The 22,998-nt window shown below is 44.0% G+C and overlaps 1 protein-coding gene across 1 annotated transcript in view; it reads left to right on the forward strand.

Annotated features, from left to right (window-relative positions):
• Positions 1-22,998, forward strand: part of AOAH (acyloxyacyl hydrolase) — a 135,633-nt gene that overhangs the window by 26,848 nt on the left and 85,787 nt on the right. The window contains exons 4-5 of the mRNA XM_019655689.1: positions 1,483-1,582; positions 18,351-18,410. Coding sequence (XP_019511234.1) covers positions 1,483-1,582; positions 18,351-18,410 — 160 coding nt within the window. The remainder of the gene's footprint in view (positions 1-1,482; positions 1,583-18,350; positions 18,411-22,998) is intronic.

Genomic DNA, 22,998 nt, shown 5'->3' on the forward strand with positions numbered 1-22,998 from the left:
GCCCTGGTCACAGGGGCCAAGCACTCCCCAGCTAATCAGTAGTGCTCAAGGGCCATCCACATATAGGCTGTAACTGCCTTCAATTAAAAAAAAATAGAAACAACATGGCCTTGCGGAAGAAGGAAGAACAAAAGGAGGGTAAGAAAGAGAAGAAAGGTGGCAGTCATCGCAGTCGCTGTAGAGATGGTCATTGTCATAGTGCGTGTGTGGGTGGGGGGGGAATCTATTATAGGGGAACCTAGAGCATATCATGTAACTCAAGGGCAAAACAAAAATGTCCAACCTTAAACAGAGACTGGAAACAAAACTGGGAAGCCACCAGGAGTGCAGGGGGACATTCTCCCCGGGCTTCCTCACTGCCCACGCTGGCTTCTGCCTCCTGAACCCCGTCCTACAGGCGAGCTTTCCAAGTGTTCTGTCCACATGGCAGGAAATGGCAGTGCAGCCTCAAAGCACTGTAGCTCCTATCATTCTGTGAACAGCCCAGAATAAAGTCGAACTTTTTAATACCAATTCCAAATTACCGTAAGAGAGAATCTGATTGGTCCTACTACAAGAATAGTTCAATGAGGTCCAATCAGCTGGCCAGGAGGTAGGGAGCATAAACACAGTTGCCAGGGACCTGTCCCTTTGGAGGAAGGGGGACAGTTGAGTGATCATGTCAGCTGGGAAGAAGCCCCCCAAAAATATCTTCTAGAATCCATAACTGCTTCCAACGTTAGTCTTTGGATATTCCCAACCTAATTTACTGATTTTTTGTTTTTGTTATTTTGGTGTGGTTTGGTTTGGGTTCGAATGAATAATTTATTTGATGAAATTACTAAAAGTCCACAATTTACTGTTCCTTTATTTGAAGCAGCACATTATAAGAAGGGTTTTAGAGTTGTCAGGTAGAAAATGGATATGGAAAGTTTATTTTAGCCCCTTCAAACCTGGACATAAACCAAAATATTTAAAGAACATAATTCTTACACCATTCCCAGGGGAGACGTCAATTCTATTGTATTTTCTTACATAAGGTAGAGAAATATTTACTTTACAGGGAAAGAGATGATTTGGATTATGCCTGAGAAAATAATTTTAGGAGTTTAAGCCTATATCATAAGTGATTGTGTTGCTATAAGGCCCAGAAAACTTTAAATTATTGTTTTCATCAAATTGCACCCCTGTCCATTTTTCCTTTACCAATTTTATTTGCGGCCTCTCCTGAAGAGAATCCCATGTTCCTGTGAGAAGCTGAAACACAGCTCAGTGCTTGGGGGGTGGGAGGGGTCCTCTCCACCCCCAGGACCTTATTTGAAATGTAGTTGAGAGCAATATGGCAGGAAATCGTTATGACCCAGCAGCTACTCAAAAGGCCAAGCTGCAGTGAGCGGAGGGTATTAGAGTCCATTCTGGGGACTCACTTGTCTTTGAAATCGCTTCTATTTCCCGATGCCTGAGAGATCTTAATAGCCTGTGTTTTGCCGCATTTCCCTCCAGGCTGAGTGCTGATATGACTGCTGATGTGGTGTGTCACCACCTGAAGTTTTGTGAACAGGTCCCTGGCCAACCTTTGTGCCATCTCTACCCCCTTCCCAAGGTGAGTTGTTTTTCACTCTGAATGTCAGATTCCAGTTACCTTCAAGCCCTTTGGAAATGTTGCAAAGGGAGGCTCAGTGACACTCAGCGATTTGGGGACAGGAAGAGGCAAGATGACATTTTCAATTACATCCTGTGAAGTACTATTCCCAAGTTTCCACCGAGATCCCTTTTCTCCATGCTGCCAAAGAATGTCTTTCCTGTGTAACTATGATGCTGGACTGACAGTTGGTAGGAAACCTGACTAGTCAAGAGGAGAAGAGGTTTAAATTCCTCTCTACCAATTAAAAATCAAACAAGTGACTTGTAAAAGGTGGCCAACTCTTCCCAGGTTGCCGAGGCCTTCCCTGGTATAAGCACTGAACGTCCCACATCCTGGGAAAACCTGGCCAGTTGGTCACCCTAGTCTGACCTTCATGTTCTCACCCATAAAATGGGTATAATAAATTACCTAAAATACCTCCTTCGCACATTAACTATGGGAAGTAGGTGAGCTGAGACGTTTAAAATGCTTAGCACGATACCTGCTCCATAAAAAAGGTGTTAATTAAAATGATGGCTAAAACAATTATTATCAATAGCATTATTATTCAGAGGTAGCTGTTCAGAATACCCTGTGTGCATTACATCACGGATGATTTTTAACTGGGATGCAGGGAGCGGCAAGGCGGCAAATGCTGACAGACACAATTCCCTCCTCACATTCTGAATGAGAGTATAATATTAAGTCCAGTTAGGCCTCCCAATATTGATTTTCAGATGCTTCCTATAAAAATAAGATAAAATTCTATGCCTCCTTTCCCAGAATTGTAGTTTTTCTGTATATAACACAACAGGTTTCTGCTCTGTTTGTAATTTCCTTTTTATTCTCACTGAATTGAAGTCTGTTTAACACTTTGTGGCCTAACCAATGAACACGGTTTTGCTGAATGGCAATGTTACGTAGCATAAGCCTGTCTCCTTGAGCCGGAAGCAAGAGATGCAGATACCAGGAGCGCTGTGCACCCCATGTTTCCTCAGTCATTGACTAAGGGACAATTAAATTTCTCCTAATTCCACCTGAGAAACTGTGGGCTCCACTGGTATCTAGCATAGTTAGTTAATTTTAATGAAAAAAATTTGTTTTTCATGTGCTCAGGATCGTATCATAGTATTTGCTGTTTGATAAAATACAAAGGAAACGTGTGTGTACAAAGGCAAGTGGGATGGGTTTCTGTGACTTCCTTAAATAACATCACACACACAGCTATACAGAGTCACAACATGTTCAACTTTAAAAAAATATTTTTATACTCTATGGAGTTTGTACTCGAAATATCATTTTCATGGCATGCAAGTTATACCTACGAAGCAGGTGTGAATTAGAAGGTAGGATTATGTACCCATTACACGTAGGTAAAGATAGAGATGGAAATAATTTCCAGCCTGCCATCAGCCTGCCTCGTGACCCTCCCAGTCCATACACACCCTCAATATAGCCACTAATCTGAAACCTATCACCACGTATCGGTGCATTTATGTAAAGTTCTATTCTTGAACTTCACATACATGGAATCATTTAGCCCGTTCTTCTTTGGGTCTGGCTTCTCTTGTCTGTGAGATTCATCCATGTTTTGCGCGTAACAGTGCCACTGCAGGAAGCAGTCACACGTCGTCTTCTGATGTAACTCCTGCTTTAACTTCCCCATCTCCTTGTGCCCTCTTTCCAACAAACTGTCCACTCAGGTGCCAGAAGTACCTTTTGATAAGAGAAGTATGGCCTTGTCACTCCATCCCGTTGCCTTTTCCTGGAAAGCAGTTTCTCCCTCATCCTTCAGCGTGGCGGACTCCTCCTCGTCCTTCGGATCTCAGCTTCTCTGTCGCTTCTGTGGGGATGCCATGCCTGACTCCTGTTGCCCTCTTGTCACAGCTCCTGTAGGTGCCTACGCTGAACTTGCCTTGTGTTAACTGATACGCCTGTGTGATTGCCTGTCTGTCCATCTCTCCCAGTGGGCTGTAACCTCCACGAGGACAGCCTCTGTCTCGTTCACCACTGTGCACCCAATGCCTAGGACGGCGCCTTATATATAACACAGAAACACTTGTTTGGCAAATAAATGGAGTGCCCCTAGCTTTCATCGCCAATGGCGATTCTGATTTCCCTTGCTTCGTGGCCACGCTAATGTTCCCAATGCATACCTCTGATCACCTGCTTGCCCCCAGCTATGATCGCCACATTGCCTACCCAACGAAGTACTCCTTTTCACTAGGGTTTTAGGGTTCTCAGAAAGCCTTCCTGGACTGCCACTGCGACCCTTGTGGATCCTGTGCTGTAGCCACAAAGGGGTGACTGGCTCTCCCCCAAGCCCACCTCAACCCTCCCACCTCTGCACCTGCTTCGTTCTGAATCATGCCTTCCACCTAGAATGTCCTGTCAACGCGGGGCTCACCCTTCAAGCTCATCTCACTGTCCCCCTCGCTGTAAGATAACTCCTAAGTCTCTCCTCAAAATGTCACACCCCTCTCACCCATCATCATAAAATGCCTTTTTGAGTATTACAATGTGCCAGCACTGTTCTCCATGCTTTATCTACATTACTCTCATGGAGTAGGTATTGTTGTTGTCCACACATTACAGGCGAGGAAAGCGAGGCACAGGAATATCAAGATATGAAGTTACGTAGATTTCCTTGTTAGGATGTGAGCGTGTGGGGCGGTGGGTCTGCATTTCGCCCGTCTTTGTTGCCTCCGTCTTCCCAGGCACACAGTTGGTATATGGACAGCACACTGGGCACGGTGCTTCCCGTGTGTGTTCTCGTTTGATGGTGCTCGTGGTGGCATATTTATTGTACAGATGAGGAAACTGAGGCTAGGGCAAGTTAAGGGGTTTGCCCAGGTAGCACAGTTAACAAGTGGCAACGAGAGGGCTCCCCCCTGGATGTGCTTGTGTTTAAACCCAAGCGCTGACCGCTCTGCTCTGCACCTCAGGGTACTCCTGGGGTATGGTTACTCTGAATCAAACCGTTGCTCCTGGGCCAGCTAATTCCTCCCTGGCAGGACTCTGCACCTTTTATGTCCTGCCTTTCACGCGTTTCAGATTCTGATAAAATAGCAATGGTGTGAAGCAAGCCATCACCCTTGTGAAACGCACGCTGCGGGTGGGGGGTGAATGGGGCCCCTCAGCACCAAAAAGTCCGCAGGGCAGACCCAGCGGTGAGCACCACGGAGCCCTTGCTGTCCTGGGGCTGAATGTAAATGGTGGAACCGCATTTAGGGGTCCCAATGAATGGCCTATTCATTACCTTCAGCTCCGTTGGAATTGCAGGCCCACTTCTTGCCAATTCTTTAACCGTGTTCCATATCTATATTGACCATATGCTCAAACACGACAACTTCCATCCCTCATTAAGTGAGGCAAGAAACAATCTACAATGTTCAATTGGCACCAGGAGGAGGTGGGAGGAAGAGAAAGAGTCAGAGAGGAGAGGAGGGGAGGAAAATACAAGACAAGAAAAACAAGTGCAGGCTGCGCGGTAACGACCACCCAGGTGGTTTTGTGTTACCTGTTTTAGGGGATCGTGTCTACCTTCCCCCGCTCTTTTGCACACAAGGCAAGGGATTGCCTGTCGCTGGTGCATGTGGGTGTGTGTGCATGTGTGTGCATGTGTGTAAGCCTGGTTCTGACACCACAGCTCTCCAACTGAAAGCAGAACGTGCGTGCACCCTGTCCCTGTATAAACCTCTCTATAGATGAGAGTGTTACAGTGCAGAGCCCGGACTGGGCCAGCACAGCCTGCAGCCTCCTCAGCTTTAAGCTGCTCCCTGCTGGGTCTCCAAACTCCGAGGTGGAGGTGGAAGGTCAGGGCAGATGCTTAGCTTTGAGCAGACCCCCTTTCTAACCACTCCTGAGCTGGAGGAACCGGCAGCATTTGCAAACATCTCCAAGGCGTGGGCAAGACTTACTTCACGCCACTCTGATCCGCATTAAAAGAGAATTATATTCAGAGTGTGTGTTCCAGTGGAGATAGATTCTCCTTATTTCCCTGGGGCCTGATAACCCATTTAAACTGCTGCGAGGGAGGCCCACTGCCTCAGGAAAGCAATGTGGAGTTTGAACCGGTTTTTCCTACAGTGAGTCCGATTTTTGCAGGAGCCAGGAGCTCTCCTGCACTGAGTGTGTGGGAGTGGATATGTGCACAGGGAATTCGTGTTTCTCTGGAACCCAGATAACCAAGAAACTGCCTTAAGTGAGCTTGAGCAAGAGTAAGTTGGCATGCTTTCTGAGAAAGGGACACTCGTGCTTGGCGTAGATTAAGGAGCACATTTGGCGTGGCCAGTTCTCAGTGACAGAGGGAGTAAAGGCAGCTTTGGTGTTTGGTTTTAAAGAAATATTCCAAAGGGCTTAATTTCCAAGAATGTTGTGTAAATATCCCACCTTTCTCAACACCAGTTTAATCATATATCCACTCCCTTATTTAGTCATGCCTCCACAAACTTTTCATCAACCCCACTGCCAGGCACCCTAAGAAAGTTATCTCTTTTAACCATCACAAGTAGGATTCCCCCACTTTATAAATAAGTCTGTCGACACCTAGAGGACGGAAGGACCTGCCTAAAGTCCACAGCTTCTACAGAATAATTGGTTTTCTTCATTCAGCCAACAGACATTTATATAAATAGAATGAATTATGTAGGACAGTATGCCAGCAAATGTGGCAGGTAGAAAAGATGCACATGCAAACACACTATGACAATGAAGAGACAAGTATTCCAACCGAGGGACAGGCATCTCAGTGGAGGGCTGCTGGGCCCTCCCTGGGGGGCAGGAGGGGAGGAGATTGTCTTCAAGATGGTGTAAGAGTTGCTCCACACACCAGGCCCTGCCTGCCTCAGCGCCTTGTGCTTGGGCCCTTTGCCTAGAACGCTTCCAGCTCTCTGCATGGCTGGTATCTTCTCACAGGCCTTCCTTGAACAACCTATCTGAAGACAGTCCCCTTTTCTGCCTTCTCCCAGCACTTCATTTCTTTCTTTCAGACCCTAGAGGACAGGGAGCACATCTTTCTTGCTTACCATCATGTTCCCGGGACTGGTACAGTACCTGGCACATAGCAGGTGCTTCGTAAGATTTGTTGGATGAAAGATAAGATTGGAAGGGCAGTTCTGAACATGTGTTTGCTTTCCTTCCTCCCTTGTGAGGATTGATCTGGTTGCAGTGCAATATATCAGAGCGCCAAAATGTGTAGCTTATTTTAGAATGTGAAACGGTTTTCAAAACTGTATGTGAAGCCCCACCCCTTGGCATCTAAACTACATAGAAATAATGAAGCTTCTCTTCCCACTTGGTTGTCTAGTTGACCTCTGCAGCTTATATTTGCTCTTTCCCTCTCCTCCACCCTAGTTCTGCATAGTGTGTATTTTCTCACATATCCGAGCCCAGGGGAAAACAAATTATTAAATAAGAAAGAAGCCATTTATGCGACCATCAGAGTTTCAGGTTAAGGAAATATCCTTCTTGAGTAAAGGCTGATTTTCAATGTGACTTAACAAACCATTAGAAAGTCCAAGGTTATGGGCCGGCCGAGTGGCGCGTTGGTTAAGAGCTGGCTTGGGACGCCAGAGGGCCCCGGTTCGGATCCCACATATGCGGGCGAGTGACACTGCCCTCTACAGCTAAGATGCTGAACAACAGCTCAACCTGGAGCTGGGCTGCTGTGAGTCACCAGCGACGGCGTAGGCTGCAGCCCCTGCTGCAGTGAGTTGCCATGGGCTACCGTGTGTAGTCAGCAGCCAGTGTGAGCGGCCAGCAGCCGCTGTGAGCAAAAGCCGGCGACTGATCTGCCTCGCCCGGGAAGAGCGCAATGATGGTGCCAGCTTGGGCCAGTGAAGCAACGTCCTCCACAACTAGACTGAAGAGCAAAACGACAGAAACTTGTCTGTTTCCCTTCCCCCAATTCCCCAGCACTGTTTCCATCCCCCAATTCCCAATAAAAATCTTATAAAAAAAAGGAAGTCCAAGGTTATTTTTGAAAAGCATACATTCAAGAAAGAATAACTTACAACTCTAGAACATTTTTGTGGACCTTAGTATTCTGGGAGAGTTAATAAATTTTTCCAAGCGAACTCACTTAATAAACCCATAGCTGTGCCTAAAAGACAACCATATCTTGGTAACTGGAAACAGAAATAGGTCAAAAGGCCTTGGGTGAAATTAATAGGCTTTGAAGGCATAGCCAGTCTTTTATTCTCATAACAGTCATGTTCATCGAGCTCCTATTGTGTTATAGGCAGACACTAGGGACTAGAAAATAAAAGGCAATGATAACCACAATCCGAGTGGCTACCACATACCCAAAGCTAGACTACGTATTGGGTATCCATCATCTAAAATCCTCCCACACGATTGCCAGGTTATTCCATTATCTCAGTTTCACATATGAGAAATCAAAGTTCAAGCAAATTGTTGGTGGTAGAGTTGTTTACTTCACCATATTTTAAAAGTTCCTCTCTAAACAGCTTAGGAAATTTTAAAGAATGAGATAAATGATAGGAGAATATAGCCTTATAGATGCAGAAAAGTCAACTTGAAATCAAAAAGAATATAGTAAATAATAATTTAACTATAAATTATTAACTAAAAATAAACTCAAATGCATTTGAGATTCCTGTTTTTGATAAAAGTAGAGCTTTAAATCAGTGCTTAAACAATGGCTTATTCAATAAATGGATGGAACAAAATACTAGCCATTTGAAAATAGAATTTAAGCTAGATGCTAATCTACTCCTTATAGCAAAATAAATTGCAAATGAATTAAAGGTTGAATCATAAAGAATGAAACCATAAAAGAAGAAAACCTGAGCAATTTAATTTGTACTCTGTGATACGAAAGTCACAAAGAGAACTATGAATGCATCTGATTGGTAAAAGCCTGGCATACACAAGGTCAAAAGACAAATGGCAAATGGGGAAAATGTTTTTGTACTATGCCACACAAGTATTATTTTTCTCCATGATTCCAAGAGCCCTTATAAAATTAAAAAGGAAAAAAAAATGAGCAAAGGCCATAGACAATTGGTTTACCGAAAAAAAGAAACTCAAAGGACTCAAAGAGGAAATGCTGACCTCTTTCTCATTAATTAGAAAAGTGAAAATTAAATGAGAGTCCTTCTACGTCTTATGTAGTTTGCCTCCACAAAACTCTTTGAAGGTCATCAGATGAGAAATTATCACAGAAACAAAAAGGTTTTAAATATCAGACACCACTAAATTAAATTGCTCCCTGAAGACTTGAAGATTTAAAACTCTGATAGAACTGAGGAAAGCATTCAACACTGTGCTTGGATGTATGGTCTATTCTTCAACCATTTCTCTGAGCATTTCAAAGGAGCTTGCTTCACAGAGATGCCAAGCTGTGTTTTGGTTTAAGCCCATATTTGGAATCTTAGAGAATTTATCTACTTAAACTTGTGTCAAAACTTTCTTCATCTTAAACTCATAGAGATCTCAAGAATCTCCAAAGGATAGCACTAATAATGCAAATGTTAAGTTACCCTGGACTTCTGATAAGTAGAAGAAATAAAATGATTCCAAGGAAGGTATTTATACATCCAAGCTTTGAAAATGTTTCTCCCCTGCTTTTGAGAAGTTACAAAATCATAACTATTTCTTTCTTGACAGTATTCTTTTTTCTTCCCTTACTTCAAGGAAAGCTAATGACCCTAGTGAATTCGAGCAGTTCTAAAAGATACTTTGAATTTTAAAGTTTTAATCACTGGTCTTTCAGCATTCACTCTTGGCCCTTCTCTTTATCTCATTAATCACCCACATCAGAGCTCAGCCCAGACGTCATTTCTTCCAAGTTTTCCCTGATGTCCCACATTAAACAAGGTCCTCCAGGAGTTTTCTGTTTGTATCCCACTCCATTTTTCCAGAACTTATTACAATTGTAATTAGACAACTGGACAAAATTGGCATTGTAAATTATGTTGTAATTTACAGTGCAAATTAAATTCGAATTGTAAAATTATTATTTAATATCTGCCTCTTCTGTTAGAGTAAACACCATGAGAGCAGACAATCTATTTTGTTCCTTAAATAAATGGTGTTCCCTGAGATTTCCCCAGAGCCCAGTATAGTTCACTGCATTTATTAACCATTCGATAAACACTTGTGGAATGAACAATATGGTATGCAGAACAATGCCCCCCTCAAAGAGGTCCACACCCTAATTCCCAGAATCTGTGAACGTTGCCTTACATGGCAAAGGGACTCAGCAGTTGAGATTAAATTAAGGATCTGCAGGTGGGGAGGTTATCCTGGCTTCCACAGATGAGCCTGATATAATCAAAAGGGTCCTTATGAGAGAGAGGCCGGGGGATCAGTGTGCGAAAAGAACCTGTGACCACGGCCGTAGAGTAATGTGGCCACCAGCCAAGGAATGCACACAGCCACTAGAAACCAAAGCGGCAAGAAAGGGTTCTCCCTGGAAGAGCTCTACAGAAGGAAAGCCCTGCTGACACCCGATTTTAACCTCCTAAAACTCAACTCAGGCTTCTGACCTCCAGAACTCTAAAAGAATAAATTTGTGTTGTTTTAAGCCACTAAATGGGTGGTAATTTGTTACAGTGACAATAGGAAACTAATACAAACTGATTAATTGTGCAGCCTTGGGCAGGGCTGATTTAGCAACTTGAATGTAAATAGAATAATAGTGAAAAATTAGAATACCATGTTACAAACCAGTTGACCTAAGACAACCCAGTGACAGAACCATGCCTACCATCTGACTAACCCCATTATCTTCCAGAAATCATGTGTTTTAAAGAGTAGGACAATGTCTTACAGAGAATAACCCATAGAGTCCAGCACTGGAGAACTTGTGTGCATGTCCAGACCCAAAGGGACGAACAGTCAAAATGAAACGAAGCTATTAGTTGTGAGGCTGGCCAATTCCTTGAACAGCTCTGGGTCTTGGATGTCTCACCTATAAAGTGGGATTAAGAACTGTTCATTCTAGCTGGCTGAGTTGGTAGAAAGTATAGAAAGTATATGCAATGGCTGGTACAGAACAGGAAGCCTAGGAAAATCTCTCTAAAAGACGGTGGAATGGTATGCAGAGTGACGGTGGTGGTGATGGTAGCAAAACCAACGAGTAATATTCAGAAAAAGGAGCAGTGCTGTTTGAAATAAAGCTTTAAAAAAAGAAGCCTAGAAAAAAACGGAAAGCAATGCTGCAACTAATTGTATTGATGACACTAACAGCTCCATAATACAGAATTAGCCTAAGAGAAGGAAGAAAGAAAAATCTACTTAATGGTAAAATATGTATGGAGATACATTTGGTGATAAGGAAATACATTTACAGGCAGTAGCTTTTTCTTTCTTTTCTTGCCTTTTTTTTTTTTTTTGGCCCCTGGAAGAACAAAATGGCGTCAACTGACTTCATTTTTTTCACACCTCTCAAAGTCATAAATGCCTGTCAGAAAGGGGAAATATTGAAACATGAAAATCAAATTGGGCTTTGGTAGAGCTTATTATAAATACTGGAAAATAGCCACTGTAGGATACAGTGGAATGCAGATATAATCATAGGCCAGCAAATTCCAGCAAAGGCCAGACATGCCACTATTTGATAAAAATGTATAAGCAGAGGAGCTTGCTGCCTTTGTCTTTCCTCTTATTGGAAATCACCTCAACGCCCTTTTTGTCCCTTTCTCCTGGCTCGCCTAGTCTGCCTCACACTGGAAGTGTTTACCCAATTTCCACCTCGAGTGGGCCATAAATGCCTTGGGGATAGTTTCTTTCAAGTCTTGCATCATTTGTAAGTCGACTTATCTCATTAAATCTGGGAGTGAGGAACAGCCTATCCTTAAAAAACTTCCAGAAAAGACCCAGGCTAGTTCAGTGATCTTCTCCCCCACACCTCTCACACATGCCTTCCGTCAGACAATAAAAAACACACATCTAAAATCATCATTTCACTTCCCAAGGGCTTTCTCTTTTGTAGGAACCTGTCACTGCTGTCAAAAGTGTGAAGTGAACAAAAGACATTTTCTGTAATTTTCAAATCTACTGCTGCTATAATTGCAGAGAACTTGATTACTAAAAGTGTTTCAATATAGAAACTCATGCCCCAAAGTACTATATTTCTTACTTCCTTCACTCTTAAGTGTACTAGAATTCCATTTCCGAGCGCCACACAATGAATGCCGAGAAGGCCCGACTAGTGAACGTGTCTTGTCCAGTTCCCAGCACTCCTAAAATGTCAGGATTGCATGGAACTCCGGAGCGCCCCGGAATACTATATTCTTCACAGGTTTCCCCATCGTAGTCAGTAATGTGCTTTGGCTGATGTTTGGGAAATGCCTTTCTGAACAGTGTTTCTTACCCCAGAGTGGCTCAAAGCCTTGAACATGCTGATGTGTGCTGTAGTTCTCCCCTCTGGCTCTTTCACAGATATCCCAAACCTTTAAAACTTTAAAACAGCACCTATTTTCTTTTCTAGCACACTTATTTACATCACCCAGAGCAGGATTCAAAGCATGGGGTTTTGTGCCACTTATTGTCTCTGTGACTTTGGGCAAATTATTTATCCTCTCTAAGCCTCAATTCACCTCATTTATAAAATAAGGATAATAGCAATTATTGCTTCACCCTTTCCCCATTGTATTCTAATTACAGACTACTGTCAATCCTCTATCCCAGGTTATAAACCCTTGATGAGACAGATAATGTCTCGTTCACTATTATATAGCTGGTATATAAATCATGGTACAACATAGACGCTCAGTAAGTATTTGTGAATGAATGAATGATTGCACAAAGAGAGGGCTAAATATTTCTTTCTCTTTCATCATCAATCATATGCTTGTAACTGAATGAATTTTCATGTAGGGTCATAGGTCCTCGGCATATAGGAGCCAGTTCTTTTCCTTGGCCTTGTGATTCTTTGCATTAATCCATCCACACTCCATGGAAGTTACACTTGCCATTCCCCTAAGCCTTGGTGAAGCCTCATAAGTCATATTTTCTTGCTTGTGTTAAAATTTCGGGCTTACTTCATTCTTGGAAAATAGCCTGACAATGGTGGGAAAGATGCTAGAGTCTAGAGACTTGTGTACCATCAGCCTTGTCTGCACAGTGGCCCTGGTTAAATTACGTAACCTCTGAGCCTCAGTTTTCTCATCTGTAAAATGGGAAAAATTATAGTTTCCTCTCAGGGTGGTTTTCAGGATCGATGAAAAAGACCATGCATGTGTGTAGGCTGCTTTAATTATTCTAATTTTCCCAGCTGTCTATTGGTGGCATAACAACCCAAAATTAAAACAGCAATTGTCATTAACACAAATGTCATCCTTATTATATGTAAGGCTCTATCTTATCCAATCCTCACACACACAAAAAAATGTTATCCCCATTTTGCAGATGAGAAAGCTGGGGCTCACAGTGCTTCAGTAACATGTCCAAAGTCCTAGAACTAGTAAACACTAGGATTTCCACCCACAAACACTCTAGAGTCCAAATTTACTTTAAATAGAAAATAACTGAATAAATGAGAAATGTAAACAGAAGTAGTCTCAGAGACACAGAGGAAAAACAGAGTTGCTAGTCGAGAGGGGGTGGGGATGAAGGAGAAGGGGAAGGGACGAGACAATACAAATTGGTAACTACAATATGGCATCAGGGATAGAAAAGACAGTCTGGGGAATATAATCAATAATGTTGTAAAGATTTTTTAGGGGACCAGATGGACTCATGTCTTGTTAGGGAGACCACTTCATAGTTGGTGTAGAGGCCTGACCACCGCACTGTATATCTGAATCTGGTGTTGAATAATATTGTATGTCAACTTAATTACATATACATATAGTCACGGGATGTGGATAGAGTGTGGGAATGGAGTCAATGGAATTGTAATACATAAGTATGATATCGGGGGTGGGAGGGCAGTAGACGGGAGAGGGGGGTTGTTTCTGTGCGAGGGGTGAAAAGGATAACTATTGCATTGTTCTTCACACCTGAAACTAACAATAAAAAAAAATAAGAAAATAACAATGGAGACCACGATCTGGTGATCAATACATTTAAAGAGCTTCCACCAAAGATGGAAGTTTTTCCCACATTCAAACTGCTAAACTTCACAATTTCTTCCTTTTGCTTGGACTCCCATGTGGCTAATGCGTGGCCGAGGGCAAGCCCACCAGGGCACCCCCGCTGCCCATGAAGCTGAAGGCAGTGCATGCTTGGCCCATGTTCTTCCATCATCCATGCCACTCAGAGCTGAAGGTCGAGAACCATCACTCCAGAGAGCAAGAGCAGTAGTAGTCACCAAGTCCCTCCCCTTGTCTGGAGACTTTGGCCTGGCTCTGGTTTGGAGAGACACTTAAACCATTCTTGACAGAAGCGTTTCAACCAGCTGCCATTGACATACAAGGTATGACAATTAACTTCGCGAACTCATCCTAGAAAAAGTGCTCCATACCTCATTGCTGAATATCACTAGGGTCACCTTCGAAGTACTCCCCTTGGGAAGCTATGCACTGATGCCAGCACCTAGTCCACCCTTCACAGCAACTTTGGAACTCTTTTTCTGGAATGGCCATCAGAGCTGTCGTTGTATACCTTTGATGTCCTAAATGTCATCAAATTTTCTTCCTTCCAATATTTCCTTTATCTTTGGATAAAGAAAGAAGTCATTGGGGGCCAGATCAGATGAGTAGGGAGGGTGTTCCAATACAGTTATTTGTTTAGTGGCTAAAAACTCTCTCACAGACAGTGCCGTGTGAGCTGGTTCATTGTTGTGATGCAAGAGCCATGAATTGTTGGCGAAAAGTTCAGGTCGCCTTAACTTTTCATGCAGCTTTTTTAGCACTTCCAAATAAACTTAGTTAGCTGTTTGTCCAGTTGGTACTTATTCATAATGAACAATCCCTCTGATATCAAAAAAGGTTAGCAACACCATTGCAGCAAGAACTTAATTGTCAGACCTCCTATACTGTTATGTGCTCTGATAATCGAGCAAAGGGCTGGGCCCTCGTAGACAGCTAAGTCACCATGCTATGTTGTCCTTGGAATTTTCCAAGTTCTTAAGTAGAGAAATGCAATATACATATTCATGGTTCTTTGAACTATAAGACCCAAGGCTGAAGGCTTATGTCTCTGGGAGCCTGTGTGATGGCTTCCTCGGCAATCCACGCATGAGTGTTAAATAGACTCTGAAGGGGATTTGAAGCTGGAATAAGGAAGCACTATCGCCAAAGGGAGAAAGTAAAGAGAAGCAGAAAAGATTTGATCGTAACAAATTGCAGGATCAAATGAGCACTTCCTGAACCAAGCTCCTCTTTGTTGATAGGAAATCTGTTTATGCCTCAGATGACGGCTCTGGCTGAGTCATAAACATCATATGACTTCCAACCACAGGGATTTTTTCATCCAGCTCACAATCTTGCCCCAAACTTTCTTCTCATCCACTGATTACAGTTGCACTGTCTGTTCTAAAGTTTTAATTTTACAGAAGATGAAAGGGTGGTCCTCATACTTTAGAAATGATGGCTTAAACACTAGCTTGCCAACAGTGAAAAGGTTACCAAGGAAAAATAATCGTCTTCATTTTCACATGGCTTATAATTTGCCCCCTTTGCCTGTCATGAAGACAGGCAAACTAATTAGCTTTTTCAAATGTCTCTGAGGCTTAGATCCTTCTTCTTCTGGGGAAAAAAGATCAGCTCTTTATCTAGATTCTCTTCTGATGTTGGTACTAGTGCACTTGAACTGTGGGAGAAAGTGGTGCTCGGTCAAGCTAGGTCCAGGTGAACCTTCCCTCAGCCTTCCAGCCAGGACCACAAAGCATCAATCATGCCTGGCATTGAGGGAGTCAGAAGGCATTTGGCACAATCCTTGCAACTTTATTATTATTATTATTATTATTATTATTATTATTATTATTAGTTTATTATTTTACTTGTCTTTATTCCTCACTAAACATTGGTTCCCCCAGAGAACTGAGCTGGGTAAAAATCAGATTGGTTCTCTCAAGGGAATCCAAGTACCCTCTCCTAGGAAGACACTGCCAAGACCCACTTTTTGCTTCATCTCACTTCTATTTATTGTCCTTGTTTCTGGTCTGTCTCCTTGCCAACCTGGAAACTCTGGGAAGGCAGCATGTCTGTTCACCACCAGATCTCTAGACTCTCACCCCATCCCTATGCTGGAAGCTCATCATTTTCTTTATCAATAAGAAACAGGGCAACATGTATTGAGTTCTTCTTCTTCTTCTTTTTTTTTTTTGAAGCACGTATTGCTGACTTTATGCTCATTATTGAAAATTTTAAAACACAGAAAAGAACCAAAAGGAAAAAGTTATCACCCTCCATTATTGCTGCATGTTTCTTTGCAAGATTTTTTTCTGTGTCTGTAAAATCTGGTAGCCTGCTTTTCTTGTTTGACATACCATAAATGTTTTATTTCACTTTGTTTCCACATCTACTGAGCACCTACTACGTAGCAAAGGCTGTGCAAGGCCCTGTCGATCTTCAACTGGACCTTAGAATGCAAAGAGGTATTTCTGAGGCAGACAAGCAAGGGGCACATAATTAAAGTACAGGAACACCGCCTTCAAGTTTCAATATAATGGAGAAGGAGCTTTAGGCTAACAAGGGCAGACAAAAAGGGCACCATAACAGAAATTGGCACCTAGATCTGTGTCTTATCGTGACCCTGCTAGAGATGCTTACTTGTATACAATAGAAGAATGTCCAAGACTTGTTGGAATGTCCAGAAAGAGCCAAAATTGCATTCAATAAAGTCAGTTTTGAATGGGGCCATTCCCTAAGCAGTGTTCCTGTTAAAGACATCCGTGTTTTAAAAGTGAGGATTGTAATGAACTGTTTTGGCCCTGCTGTCAGCCAATCAGAATGCACACATGGCGTGGTGTTGGCGTGCAGTCTGGAGGTGCCACCTGGCTGTTTTAGGACATTGGCCCCTTTGTTGACTGGTCATGAGGAGGTCTAAGGAGGCCGAGGGAGAGACTGGATGGTCAGGGCAGTGGTGAGGACACTCACAGCCTCAGGAATACAGCTGTTCACCAACTGGCACAGCAGTGTTTCAGTATTTTAAGACACGTACACGGTACAAGGGCATCCTGGGGCCCAGGCTCCTTTTCTCAAGTCACTGACGTGCACTCTTCCATGTCAGCAGGCCTGCTGCCTCTGACACAAGGGCTATGGTCTGCCATCCTTTAAACCTGAGCTGGAGGCGTGTGATTCAGGGCAGACTCCAGGCAGAGGGTTTCAGAGCCGGCCTGTGGGGCACAAGGGGCAGCTGGCTCTGCCACACTCCTCCCTAGAGCACCTCCTGGAAAATTCACTCCAGCCCAGTCTCATCCTGCACCGTCACCCCTCCGCGCATGTCCATTCAACATGGCTGAAGTCTTAGAGCCACACAGAGCTCCAGGGTGGAGGAAGGCCTCTCCCAAGGTGAGGACCATGCAAAGGAGCCACGTAGGGCGTCAGGTCCTGAACACCCACTGGTAGCATCTCCCAAGAGGCCTCTCCTGCGGACCAGCCAGCTCCCAGGTCTCATTCCGTTTGTGATGCTTACGTTCAGGGCAATGTTCTCAGTTACCTAGACTGACAGCTAGGACACTCTTCCAATCCCAGCTTCCCTACTGATTTGGATGAGAAGAAAATGGGCTGAGACACAGGAGTTTTCCAATTAACCTATCAATTATTGAGCAGCGGATTATCAGGGCAGGCTCAGGACTAAGGGCTTTACATGAATGATGTCCTATAATCCTCACAGCACCCTTATGAGCTACGGAGCTATAATCCCTATGTTGCCAATGATAAAAATAGAGCTTTCTTTGTTAGGCGATCCCATGGGTGCTGAAAGGCTCAGATTATAACTTGCTCAAGGATGCACAGCTAGTAAGCAGCAGAGCTAGGGTTTGAACCCAGGCGTGCAAACCACCACCCGTGCTCTATTAGGGCCAAACAAGGGGCAGACCAAGGAGAACTGTGGCAAGGCAGGACATGGCAGGGGGTGGGGGTGGGGGACACAAAACCTCTGGGACGTAGTGCTGGGAGCAAAAGCTCTCCACCCCGCTTTCGCCCAGGGCTACTTTTCTCCCAACCCTCCCACAAGTACACACATATGGAGCTCTATAACAATAGTTACTGGAAATAATTAGCTAACTCTTTATACTTGCAATGTACACTCAGAAGATGTGCTTAGAGGCTCCAGAAAAGGTTGAAAGAAGTGGGTGTCTAACCAGGAGAGGAGGAGGTGAAAGAGAGATGGGGTGTTGTTTTGCATGCTGGCCCATGGTCCCTCCGTGATGCAGCACAAAGCACCCAGGATGGCTGTTGACAGCGTCCTGCCCTGTACTTTCAGACACCAGGACAAGTGAGGCCTCAGGGAGGTCAGTGGGCAGGAAGGCAGGGGTTCAGGCTGCGTCTCTGCCAGACTCCAGCTCTGTCATCTTCAGCCAGTTCTTGAGCTTTTATAAGTCTCAATTTCCTCATCTGTAAAAAGGTCGTGTCTCTCAGAGCTGTCGTGAAGATTAAATAAGGTGATGTTTGCAAAGGACTTAGCATGGCATCTGGCACGGAGTGAACACCTTCATAAAGATCATTATTAACATGAAATTGCCTTCTCATGAATTATTTTATCAAACATTTATGGAATAATTTCTTTGTTGCAAACTCACAGACTTTAAAAACTCCAAGTTTAGAATAGACATAGAAAGAGAAGATGAGCCACAAGTGGTAATATTTTTCTAACCTTGTTTTTCTAGGAGGCGTGGAAATTGACACTGGAGAACGCAAGACAGATTGTCAAGGGATCCCCGACTCTGGTAAGCAGACAATGGAGAGCAAGCCAGCATCTCCCTGGGGGCGGTCACCCCTCCCTGGCCCCTGTGCTCACACTCCAAGGCCATGGGCTACTCAGATACAAGCCAATCACGCACCACAGCTGAATTGGATTGAAGTAGGAATACGAGCTCCGTCCCTTTTCCTCCTGTCTTCTCTCTACAGGAGCATTTCTCAGCCTCAGTGCTGCTGACATTTTGGGCTGGCTACTCCTGTCTTGTGGGGCTGTCCTGTGCACTGTATGATGTTCAGCTGCACCCCTGGCCTCCACTCCTCCCCAGTCATGACCAACAAAAATGCCCCCTGGCAGCCCCAGGTGTCCTCTGGTACTCCCCGTTGGGGCCTGCTGCTGCCCAGTAGACTGTTTTGGGGAGACTGTATATCTGCCTGCTTCTCCACTTTCTAAATATGTGACCTTAGACTGAGCCCCACTTTTCCCGTCAGTAAGCTAAGGGACAATAGCAGTGTTCTTTTCTCACAGCGCGGATGTGAGGACTAATAGAGCGGATGTGTGTGAAGTGCCTGATATCACACACCCAATACAAGCTAATAAAATCATCGCCACTATTATTCCTTTCCCTAATTTGTCCCCTTCGTAATAATACTTTGATTCAACAGATTGAACGTTTAGTTCAAATCAGTTATCATGGAGCCAAGTATCTGGCTGAGGCCCTGGTTACAAACCAGCCCCAGTTAAAAAGGAAGCAGGGAAGTGGACCGTCAAAGAATGTTATTTCCTTCAATACTAGAAGCCCAGGTGTTCACCAAGGATGAGAGGGCAGGGCCCCACCCTGGCGCCTCCCTGCTGGCGAGCCCATCACTCACCCTGGTGCGCTGTAGCTCAAGTAGTATCGATTTGGCAACACGAAAATAAAGAGGAGAATTCCTCAAGGCTCAGCTTGCCAGATTTAGCAGATAAAAATAGAGGACGCCCAATTAAATTTGAATTTCAGATAAGGGATGAATAATTTTTTTAGTATAAATATGTCCAGTGCTCTCTCTTTTCTGGCAGCCCTACGGTGGGGGCATTTGGGTTTTGATGTACGAGGCAGACACATGTCACATGGCAATATGCTGGCATTTCTATACGATCGATTCATCAATCACCTGTATTGCCAATCATTGTTTAATTTAGTGAATGATTGAAGTCCAGCTGGAGCCAGTTCAGCTCATCTGCTTAAGTCATTGAATAAGAAATTGAAACACCACTTGAAACTCTGAACCACCACTTCAGAACTCTAAACAGAACTGGAGAATATTACAATTCTTTTATTCTTTTATTTTGTGCATCTAAAAATTTCGTCTCAGGGCACTGTTTACTTCACTAGCACAAATGGCCTTGGCATTAACTCAAGGCTAATTAGGATTTTACAGTTTTTCATTTCTGTCACCAGAATTGCAAAGCATAATTCATGGGACAGGATTCCAATAAGTCCTTGTGAGAAGCCAAAAAAATTTTTTTTTCTACTGAACAATTCAACAATAATAAACTCCTCAAATACCGCCTCCAATTTATTTACTCTCCAGATTAAAGCTATCAAGGAAAAAAATAATCAAAAAATGCAAATAAGCATCTCTGAAAAATTTCTCAGAGGATATTGGCTGTAATTAATTCTATTGTGGTGGCTGATAGAAAGGCAGATGTAGTCAGGATGCAGAAACACAGTGGGCTGTCTGTCATCTCAGCACAGTCTGTCAGACGGTGAGAATCCAGGCTGGGAAAAGTTAAGTCCTGTTGAAGAGAATCAAATGCTCCAAAGAAGATGGTTTGTCAATGAGGCCCTGAGAGGCTCCTCAGGGGGACTTTTCATGGATTTGGCAGAACAATGAACATGTAAGAGTCTAGAGTACCTGAGTTATGGAATCACTTTACTTAATTATCACAATAACTCCTACAAAGTAGATAGTATATTTTTGTTATCAGCTCCATTTTACAGATGAAAGAACTAAGGATCAGAGAGGTTAAATAATTCGCTTACTCTACATAACTAGTAAGAAATCCAATATTTAAATCCAGATCTAGCTACTTTCAAGTTCGTACTCTTTTCACGATGCCAATAGCTCTCAACCAGACCTCCCCAGCGCTAAATTTCAGGAGGCAGCATTCATACCACAGGCTGTGTAGATATTAGAATTGTGCAGTGTACAACCTGTGCAACTGTACATGACAGTCCTGATGGTGAACCTACCTACTCAAAGATCTTCTGGGAAGCCTTTAAAAATTGCTGCTGTTCAAGCTCCATCCAAGACCAATTAAATCCAAGTTAAATAATATACAAGAAAAACTGAAAAGCACTTCACCGTGCAGAAATTCAATTTCAGGTTGGCTGTGTACGGAAGAGTGGTGATGCTCCCCTTTTGACCTTTTCTTTTTCCCATTCACCGCATTTCACTTTATTCAGCTCACGTTGTTGTGCCGCGTTCATTTAACATCCTGGTAGATGGGAAAGCTCCGGATGCCAGCAGAAGCTGGTTAAACAGATTGCAGAATAAAGATTCTACATGACGCGATGCCCAGGGACAGCCCAGATTTCAGACGTCCATTGTAGATGGGATGACACGCAGCCGGAGGCAATATTTTGCGTCCATTGAGTTTTGCCTCTGTCTAGCCAAGTTCAAATTGAAAAGAAAGGGGCTGGGAAACACGCAAGAACTTCTGGAGTATTGTTCTGTGTTCATTTCGTTTCTCTTTGCAAGTAAATCATAAGAAGAGGTTAGTCTTTCCCATACACACATGTGATGAAAAAAGCCTGGATAATCAATCAAAACCCCTGCCTGAACAGGAGGAGTTCTGGGGAGCCAGCTACGTCATCTATTGTCCACATTCTAGCCCCAGCTTCTGCACAATGAATGTCAAAGACAGCGGCAGCCTTCAGGCTGAGTTGTGACCGTGAACAGCTGTGCAATTATAATGTTTTATTCGATTGCACCTCTTGTGTTGTAATTATAAGGCTGTCCATACCATTTTTTGTGATGTATCGATGATCATCAGTGTTAAAATCTACATTGCCATTACGTTAGTTAGAGCAAGGCCTTCAGATTAAGGAAATATTGAAAGAAGCAGCTCAGGCATTCAAATGCAATCTGACTTTGAACTTTGGGACTCCGAATGTGTCTGCATTTCCAAATTGCCATCCATGCTGTAGTGTAATTTCGTGCTGGGGTTTGTTTGACAGTGTGTCTACAATCCTGACCTCAATCAGTTACCAGGTCGCTGGACTCAACCTTCTAAACACCCCTCCTTCCCCCCACCCCAATCCCCCTCCTCCTGCCTTGCATCCCTGGCTCTGAACTAGTGACAATTTTATCCTCCGCTGGCGACATTTGGCAATGCCTGGAGACATTTTTGGGCTGCTCGCATCTAGGACTAGATGCCAGATATGTTGCTAACCATCCTACAATACGCACGACAGCCCCACAGCAAAGAATTATTCCACCCAAAATGGCAGCAGTGCTGAGGTTAGAAACCCTGGGATCAGGCCTCAGGATTTGTATCTGCCAACAGGCCTCTGTGCCCCTATCCTGCCTCCTCCAGGCCATTCTCGCACCCCCAGAAATATCTTCCTGAAATAGAAGTGTGTTCCCTTTGCTTAACACCTAAAGGTTTCCTCAGGAAAACGTAACGAGCAGCCTCGGCTTGTGGTAATGCCTCCTTTCTTCCGTGGATCTCCATGGTCTCATGATTCCTATGCTCCAGCCAGGTCGAAATGTTTGGTGGGTCCCCAAGATGCCAGACTCCCACAGGACTTACTACCTGGGGTTCTCCCGCTCCCCACAGCCATGTGACCCAACACTCTGGGACCTTCTTAAAATGCAGATTCTGATTCAGCAGGCCTGCCATGGGGCCTGAGATTCTGCATTTCTTAAGTCCCCAGGTGGCGTCAATTCTCCTAGTTTGCAAACATACTTTCAGCAGCCAGGACCTGCAGCAGTGCATCTCAAATCTTAGCGGGCATCAGAGTGACCTGGAGCCTATGAAAACATAGGGACCCACCCCAGGCTTTCTGATTTAAGAGACCTGGGTAGGGCCCATGAATTGCAGCTGTAGCACGTCTGGGGACTGTACTTGGAATTGCAAAGCCTAAAGCAGCTGTCTTCTGCCTTCCCACTTGCCTGCTTCCTACCTGACTCTGGGTCATTTCCTGCCTCCTCCTCTGGGTTCCTGCAAAGCCAGGTTAATGCCTGGACCACTGGGGCTCTCGCAGACATGCTAAGAGCTGGGATAGCCACCCCTATGCTCCACGGAGCTGTAAGCTCCATGGGGACAAGGACGACCGCTTCTCTCCACGCCTTGAAGACAGATGGGGGCGCTAGTCAGAACTGTTCCTCTCATCCTAGAAAGCTGGGCAAACATCACAACAGTCCTTCAAGACCTCACTTACAGCTTGAAAAGGTTGCCTGTTCTCCATGCCAGGGTCAAAATTTCACCAACACTGTTAATATAACGCATAGCCACCAGAAGGACTCTTCGGGTTGGCAGGAATCGACTCTCTCTCTCCTTTCATTGATAAATGGTGATCCCTAACTTTTTCTACCATTGTCTTTTTGTTTCACCTGAGGAAAGCATCATGG

The sequence above is a fragment of the Hipposideros armiger genome, unplaced genomic scaffold (assembly GCF_001890085.2).
Source record: "Hipposideros armiger isolate ML-2016 unplaced genomic scaffold, ASM189008v1 scaffold_244, whole genome shotgun sequence".
NCBI classification, from domain to species: domain Eukaryota; kingdom Metazoa; phylum Chordata; class Mammalia; order Chiroptera; family Hipposideridae; genus Hipposideros; species Hipposideros armiger.